Genomic DNA, 8907 nt, shown 5'->3' on the forward strand with positions numbered 1-8907 from the left:
TGATGAAATCAAGACTTGACAAACTGAGCGTGTTTTGATGTGAATTTGGTGGAAATGATTAAACAGAAGCAAACTGCACTGACTCCCTAACCTACATACTTGATTCAAGCGTAGCATTTTCTCCTAATGGCAGTCACCCATTCTTACACAGACTTCTTGTTTTGTCTCGCATAGAAAATTATTGTCATCAACCGCGTATTTCAAAATGAAAAAATTCGAACGGCACCAACCGCTTTCGCTGGGGCCGTTTTCGCTTGTTATATCGATTACCATCAAAGGAATCCTTAAAGTGTGTTCATTATTTCAATCGCAGTTGGTTCTCTCAGGGTCGGTTAAAATACTTTTCGAGACGCCTCTACTAATCGTGTATCTAAATATCTAAAATATAGTACTAGCATATGCACCCAGGACGCGGCCACCGCATTACTGGGGCACTTTTAGCTTAATTTACAGTTACGCATTTTTAAATATCGGACACAACAAAATATGTTCCTACCTACGGAGAAGGTTGTTGAATTTTGTCCTTACCAAACTCCCAATCAGTTAAGACGAACGATAGGCGAGGGAAGGGCGAGAGGTTGGAGCGAGAGAGAGAACTTCCTTCCTTCCGTAACTTCAGTTCTCGCAGGTCTTTTTCACTCACTCGCCTGCTTTTCGCTTTTTTGTTTTTTTAATTTTTTGTTTTGTTTTTGTCATGATACGAAAGCCCAGAACAGGCTACATTTAATTACGATTCATTTCGAAATCATTAAACAACAATGAATAAAGGCTGATAGTTTCTAAAGAAACTGTTTGGCGCTGCGTCGGTTGGGGTAACGAAATAATTTGAATATATCAACAAAGTTGAAATGGTAAATTGGCCACCGTTACGGTTATAAAAGCTGACGTTTCGAGCGTTAGCCCTTCGTCGGAGCGAAACGAAGGGTTAACGCTAAACCCTCCGACGAAGGGCTAACGCTCGAAACGTCAGCTTTTATAACCGTAACGGTGGCCAATTTACCATTTCAACTTTGTTGATATATTCAAATTATTTCATTAAATAACAGATTGTCACTATGGCAAAAAGTACCCTTGTCGCGCACACACAGACGTTTGATGAGTCAGTGATTGTCTATGTGTATCAAACATTAACATTTTGTCCACTAAAGTGTCTCTGTATCAGCATAAAGAGCATTCTGTTGGGTGTCAGAGAAGAATTCTTCAGAGGAGCATTTGTCATCGGGCTTGTTAGACGACCAGAGGTCAGCCACTCATCAATAGATGCACGTTCATATGTGTAGCCATCTTGTGAGATAAAAAAAAAAAAAAAAGAAGATAACAAACCCACATTTGCAATTGAATACTTTTTTTAGCCAGTTCGCCGGGAATTAAACTTCAGAAATAATTCAAAACTACTCTTCACCATTAGACAGAGAGCCCCCACTGACGGTTTGCCGATACCCATTTATGATCCTCGGTGGACAGAGGTACTCAAGTATGTCACACCCCCACCCCCCCCCCTTAAAAAAAAAACTTAGTAATCTGGCCAAGGCTTAAACCCTGTCTCTTAATCCAGAGTTGGACCAAACACCCACTGGCCATCACCTTTCCAACAGAAAAGAAAACAATTAATACTCAGAAACTGTGCCAACCTGCAGCAATAACGGGATCAGTCATGATTTCTCTTGTTATGGGACACAGAAATTCATCAGGAATATCTTCCTCAAGCTCCTCCTTTTTTATTTCCTTCACTGTTCGCAAAATTTTATTGCGATGACCAGCTGGACCTGAAAATGATTTGATAACTTGCTGTTATAATTTTTTTCAATTATATAAAAAAATTTGCTCCATAAACTTCATCCAGTTTTTTCTTTAATTCAGACCTCTAATTCTCCCCTATTATGGTTGTGACACAAATCCTGGTAACCTAGTTAAGATGATTCGGTTTTGGACCAAGATAACACCTTGGAGCTAAAAAGTTTTTGTGTTGTTATTATCATTTTCCTAGTAAAGGGCTTTCAAGTGTGAGAAGAGGACAGAAGTCAATCACCGCTAGAAGGTTGAAGGGTAAAAGCAATCATGGGGCTTTCTAGAGTATGACTTGCTTTTGTCATGATTGTTTCAAGGAAAATAATCTGAAAATCCCTTGCGTCAAGAAGCATTCACATTACTAAAAGAACATAACATGGCAAGTTAACAAGTTTTTACAATTCTCACATATTCCTTAATCCAAGTATATAAAAAACAAACCACATATTAATTGAATCTAAAGAAGGAGGTACTTCTGGGCACTATCTTTTGATAAGTAACTAGCAACCAAGACACAGATTTATTGGGTAGGCAGCTTCAAAGAAATGCAACAATACCTAACTAACTAGTTCAGTTGCCACTGTCAAAAACGTTTTTTTGTTCATCATAACTTCACAAAGTCACAACGGACAGCAACACCAAGAATTACACTAACCATTTCACTCCAGGACCAGGACAAAATTTCTCCATACAATATCAATATAATATCAAGCAGACAAGAGATGGGAATAAAGAAAACTATCAATTAGGGGATTATTGCTTGATCCAATAACAAAGTCTTCCTAAACTGACATCCAAAGAATTGCAAGGCAGACAGCAAGGAGAAATAATACTGAAATCTTGGGAATGAAAGGTTTAAGAGGGGAAAGTAATTCCACATATTATTGCTCATGGCTCCATTATAAACGGTTCAAAAATCTGAGGAAATAATAAGTCAGACCTAGATTCCACTCACCAATACCAAGGTCTGATGCCAGCACTTCGCTTGTCATGTTGGACAGCTCCATTCCATCAATGGCATTCTGACGGAATGATTCACAGTAAATATCAAGATCCAATGAAATAAGCCAGCTACAGACATCATCAACACTCCATGTCACAAGTTTCTTCCTTTGTTTCTTGGGTTCCTGGGCATGGACCAAATGTAAGCACAGTCATTCGTAGTCATAATTTCACGCAAAATACACAGCTACATTCAGTTAAAAAATTGTCTACTGAAAAATGCCACACTCTGATGAGAGTATCATTTCAAAGGCAAGAAACAGTTTACAAATTTAGCAGAAAAACTAGAACTACTAGAGCATCCAACCTTACTACCTAGGTTCATGAGACCACAACATTGCTTAAAAAGGAGACCATCAAAATTCATCTGAGATGATCAACCAACAAACCATACGTGTACCTGGGATTCCTGTTTCTTTACTGGTGTACACTGTAGAATTGGCTTTGCTGTAGACCTGCCTGACTGATCCAGTTCACCTATTTAGGTTGGGGTTCAACACATTATTATTATTCTGATAATTGTTCGGCAGGCAGGAACAAAATTCCAACTGGGGTTAGGAAAGAGAAGGGAGATTTTCCACAAGTGATTGCAGACACACATGAGAATACTATTTGGAGCAACATGAACAACACTGTGCATGAACAGATCATTATTTTTGTTCAGTCATAATTTGCAGGCCAAATGGTGATCTCACTTTAAATGAAAAGGAAGAAAAACTGTTTCAAATGATGAAATAATTAACAGTTACCAAAAATTTTAAGTACATCTGAACGTACCGCTCTCAGTTAGACAAATTTTCCACAGCTTCACCATTCTGTCATTTGATCCTGTTGCCATCCAGTTCCCATCCAAAGAAAATGTACAGCAAGTTACATACCTAAATAATGATGATACATAAGAGTCATCATCACAGTGGTTGCAATGCCTTTTTATTTTAATTGGTAACGGCCCCCACCAAGTCTTCCAAGCAGCTGTTGACTGCTTGAAACCCTTCACTATAATTCAAATTTAGGTACATTGGTCAAAAATTATTCAATGTGCTTTGTCGAGTCATTTAAAAGATTCAGTACTGTGCTCTTTTCCCTAACCCTTAATAAGATCAACCCTTGTGAAAGTTACTCTGCTAACACAAGTTTTAAAAAAATGCATTTTGGTAGTATTTAGAGCGGTAAAAATGCTCTCTTCTATGTAATTTGGTGTTACAAGCAAGATAATCAATTTCAAAAGTTTCAGGTCATACATTTTGTGTAATTTTAAATCTGAGGATTTGGTGTCACACAAACACTTGTCACTAGTTAACACTTGTCAAGGCTGTGCTCTAAGGAAAATTGAATGGAGCCCAGTGCTCTGAAACTGTGAAATCCAGGGGGCCCAGCATATACCTTAGGAGTATGAAAAAACTAAAATTCCTAAGTCGCCCAAGAGCAAACATAAGGTGCCAGGGGCCACCGGGCACTGCTAGACCACAGCCTTGCTTGTCCAACTTCATGTCAACTTTCTGCTTGAGAGTGTATCAGCTTTGTGAGGAGAAGATCCCTTTTGATCACTCTTGGGAGTGAAAGGGTTAAGTAGCACACTTAATTTACAAAACATTTTAAAACAATCCAGCAAATACTGTGATCAGGGTTAATTACACATACCTTGTATGCCCCTCCAATGTCAGTAATGATACTCCCAGCAACTGTTGAAAAGAAATTTCCAGGATCACTTTTACTAACCATGATAGGTACTCACTTCAATCAAATATAAATAGATATTCTCTCTAGCCCTCTGAAGATTTAAATAATTTGCCTTCCTTAAAAACATATAATACAAAATGAGAGAACCAAAAGTTCACAAATAAAAAAAAATTATCAAAATTCAAAGAAATCTACAACCTAGTCAGTCATCATGTAAGTGCTTTGTAAAATATTCCGTCCAAAGTTTACAATAGCCAGCCTCAAAGTTTGATGATACAAAGTATTATAACCCCATAAAGCAATAAACATAAATATTTCCTGCCATCAACTTACAGGATCCCAAAGGATAACTAACTTGTCTGAAGACCTATGAAATCAAAATTAAAAAAGACAGCATTCAACATTTGTTCCCTGTTTTGCATTCAATCAGGTAAAACACATTTCTGTGGTATGGACCTGGGGGTTAATTATAAAATTCTTCTTTCCCCTCTGTGGACATAATCTGATCCCTTGTGATCGGTAGCACAGAGTAGCACAGCCTACTCACCCTGATGCCATGATTTTGCCATTTGGAGACATGGCAACACCATGCACTGGGCCCTGATGACCATTTAATGAACAGCGTTTACGGATGTGGCACTCTTCTGAAAATGCTAGCAAAATAATTTACGACAATTTCAAGAAATCATCTAGCAAAAAGCATGAACAGGAAAAATAAAATGTTCAGATGATGAAAAATTCTGTCAACTGAGAAAGAAAGAAATGTACTGCATCTGGAGGGGAGAATTATCATTATTAATCAAAACATCACAGTTAACCCCTTAAATCCCAGAAGTGACTTTAAAACAAGTAATTTCTTGCTATAATATCTACACATTGTCCAGCAAACAGGTAATGAGAATACCTTAACTTATCAGATAGAAGTTGTTAACATTATCAAATATTAAATTCTCCTACCTAATTTACAAGGAAATATATAGCAGCTGGAGAGGACAACTAACAATCAGACCTTTGGAGTTAACGTGTGAAAGAGCTATCAAAGTGATGTCAGCAAGTCAAGGCAGGATTTACTCAAGTCTAATCATCAACAAAAAAAATACACAAAAAATTGCATCACTGTGACGATACTAATACCTGAAGCGGTAAAAATGTCCCACAGCTTAACAAGATTATCATTTCCACCAGTAGCAAGCAAAAACTGTGGAGCACCACCACTTGTGTCTTGAAAACCAGGATCTGCAACAGTACCGCAATGTTTGCTTATGTCATGCTACAATTCATTAATAACCCTTCTGTGTTATCTGTTGAACTCAACTTTATTTCATGATAATACCCTTCTTGCATAGATGCTATCCTTGAAAAACTGCTGCAGGTTGAGGCAAACTAATTATAAATTCTACCTTCTAAAATACACTTAATCAAAAGAATGCTGTATCAATTAGGGGGAAAAGAAAATAAAGTATGTTACAATTCAAAGATCTTCAAAGAGCATGTTTTAGATATTGCAAGCCAGTTGTTTTAAAGGTTTGAATGCCATATTTTTACAGGACAACAAAGAGAAAATTACAACAATTATGTTAGAATTCAGTGATCTTCACAAAACTTGTTGTAGATATTGTAAGCCTGTTGTTTTAGGTTCAAAAAGGTAAGAGATCTTGTTACAATTAATGTTAGATAATTCAATAAATAATATTCAGACACTGTAGCACAATGTAAGCTTACAATTTGTATCAAGACCAAGACGGCGCAACACAACTTGAGTCATAAATGGAGATTCCACAGTATTCAGTACTATAAGAAGAATTAAAAAAGTTTAAAGAAAAGTGTTAATTTAAAAAAATAGTCACGGTAGTTGTTTATTAGGTAAAATGTAGTTACCAGAAAATCTGATTTAATGCCAAGTTAACCTAACTTATGGGACAATCATTGTAAAAATAGTTTGACAAATGTTTAATTCTGGATAAATGCATCAATGCAATTAGAAAATTTGAATCATAGCTAATCAAAGTTTAACTAAAATTACCATTGATGGTTATAGTTTAGGAATGCAATTGTTATTCAACTTCAAAATCAAACAGGAAAGAAAAATATTACTTACAAAACCGATGTAATCATTAACAATTTACAGGTCGTTTACATCCTAACATCAGTGTGCATATTCTTGATACTGTTCACTATACATTTCTTGTACATTTTCTTGTACATGTCTGTGACGGCTAATTCCTTAAACACTAAGGCACGCTATATAAGAAAGTCTTCCCTGGGAAGACCTAGGCTCATTTGTCACTTACCGTTGACGTGGGCGGGTCAAATTCAAATGCTGGTAGAGGAACAAAAGGAGCAAATGAGATATCTATTGTTTACTTCCACCAGCATGGTGGCATGAGGTAACGTGCAAACCACCTACTTCCATCTCAAATTTACCACCACAAATAAAGACAGTTTCCATTGGAGAAAGGAAATACAAATCTCAAAAATTCTTGTATTGCGATGAAGACATAAAACAATTTTGAGGAATGCGCCCACTGTTCACTGCTTTGGAGTAGCTGTAGCTCAAGCTCACTTGACTCTAATAGTTCTACATCACACGACGGTTGATTGACAAATGGTCCAGTGGGACATAAGGCTCCTTTTACAGTGCACCTTCGTGTTTAAGGATTTGATCACAAACACAATAGTGTGAAAAGACGAACCATTATCAGCTATCCTAGCTGTTTGATCATGGACTAAGTCACTTTCCATACATGCATAAAAAAAAATAGTTATTCTTGCTAAAGCACAAATCAATTAATCATTGATGAAACTATCTCATGATCTACATGTATGCTAGAAAATAAGAATTGAAATTTTTAATTGCATTGAGAGTAACCCCTGTGTTTGCTGATGGATCTACTTCCATCTTGACAGAAATAAAGAGCTACTGGTTATCAATTTGATGGAAAATTATAATATTTTTCTATACTTCAATGAATAATTCGAATGAAATAAGTACACCTGCATCACAGGTAAAATCTTCACATGTTTATCTTTCGTCTAATTAAATAACTTTACAAAGGAAAACAATAGGTAATCAATAGTAGGGCTGCGTGAGTGTAATTTTCTAGGAGGTTTACTGCAAAGCGACTTCTGTTTGAGTAGTCACAATGGCCATTCTTAACCCTAAAGAGAGCTAAAATTCGAGAAATGTAGGTAGTGGTATAAACTGAAGGAGAAGGATAGTGGTATCTTTTCAACATAAGTTCGTTAGTAGGAACCATGCAGTTTAAAAATTATAACACAGAATTGACTCTAAGATCCCCAACACTCTCTTTCAATATTCAAAAGAGGACAAACAGCTACATAACAAACAACCCTTCAGCACAAACTTATATCAAAATGGTTATGTGGGTAATATTTGGATAAAAAATCCCACAATGAAGTTTATTAAAAGGACCACGAAACCACAAATTGGAAAGAACGGTAAGAGTAACTTACTAGCCGATCCAAAAGTTGGCGAGAAGCAACAGTCAGCTACTCCGAGATCATGTCCTTCCGCGTAAAACTTCGTCATTTTTCCACTCTGGGCATCCCAGATACACAAATCTCCCATACTTGTTCCAGTCACTATGTGCAAGCTATCTGGTGTAAAACAACAAGTCAACACACTACTTTCCAATCTATCCACGCATTTGACAAGCTTTCTAGAAGATACATCCCAAATACAAAACGTTTCATCTGCAGAGCCGGTAACGAGAAATCGAGAGTTAGGTGAAAACCGACAAACGCGAACAACGTTTTTGTGTCCTTGTAGAACCGAAATCATGGAACCAGAATCAACATCCCAGAGGAAAACACTACAGTCCGTCGAGGCTGTTGCAAGTATAGTTCCAAATGGTGAGAAACTGCAAGAGTTGACGCTGTATGTATGCCCAAGCAATGGTGACACCGACAGCTCGCTCCCATTTTCAATATTCCACAGTCGAACTGATTTATCGCCAGAACTTGAGGCTAAAATCTTACTATTGGGTGAAAAGCTACAAGATGTCACGTCTGTGGCATGTTTTGCGAAGGTGTTCACTAGTACAGCCATTTGAGAGAGAAAGGAAACAGCTACATTTTACGCAAATAATAGAATAGACTTCCTTTAGGCGTCTACGACTGATACTCTAAAACAGTTATGAGGTTTTTTCATTACGTCATGCGATATAGATACGAGTGCTACCGAATGCTTCCCGGACTAATCCGAATGAGGAAAATAGGTCCGCAACACTGCATAAATTTTTACTCAATTTCTGGTACCCTACGTAGCTAATAGCTTTTTGGACGCTCACAAAAAGAGGCAATAGAGCTGCCAAAAATGAGCAGCGGAGCAATACAAGAATTAATCTTAAGTCAGTTTTCTAAGAATATCAAAGGAATACCTTTAGCAAAATATGTCGGACTGAGCACGAGTATACA

At 37.1% G+C, this 8907-nt stretch overlaps 1 protein-coding gene across 2 annotated transcripts; it reads right to left on the bottom strand.

The window, feature by feature from the left end:
- Positions 1–15: 15 nt before the first annotated feature.
- LOC111341456 (WD repeat, SAM and U-box domain-containing protein 1) lies at positions 16–8614 on the bottom strand. Of its 2 annotated transcripts, XM_022948430.2 has the most exons (11): positions 7945–8608; positions 6193–6261; positions 5605–5706; positions 5018–5123; positions 4804–4837; positions 4432–4472; positions 3568–3668; positions 3191–3267; positions 2744–2915; positions 1632–1766; positions 16–1284 (listed from the first exon to the last, which is right to left on the bottom strand). In XM_022948430.2, the coding sequence occupies exons 1-11, from the start codon at positions 8537–8539 to the stop codon at positions 1121–1123; spliced, it is 1596 nt and encodes a 531-aa protein (XP_022804165.2). In that variant the 5' UTR covers positions 8540–8608; the 3' UTR covers positions 16–1120. The 2 variants fall into 2 exon arrangements, with proteins under 2 accessions (XP_022804165.2, XP_022804166.2); XM_022948431.2 differs by lacking the exon at positions 6193–6261 and having other exon boundaries at positions 7945–8614.
- Between the last annotated feature and the right edge of the window lie 293 nt (positions 8615–8907).

This window comes from Stylophora pistillata, chromosome 12 (genome assembly GCF_964205215.1).
Source record: "Stylophora pistillata chromosome 12, jaStyPist1.2, whole genome shotgun sequence".
Lineage (NCBI taxonomy): Eukaryota > Metazoa > Cnidaria > Anthozoa > Scleractinia > Pocilloporidae > Stylophora > Stylophora pistillata.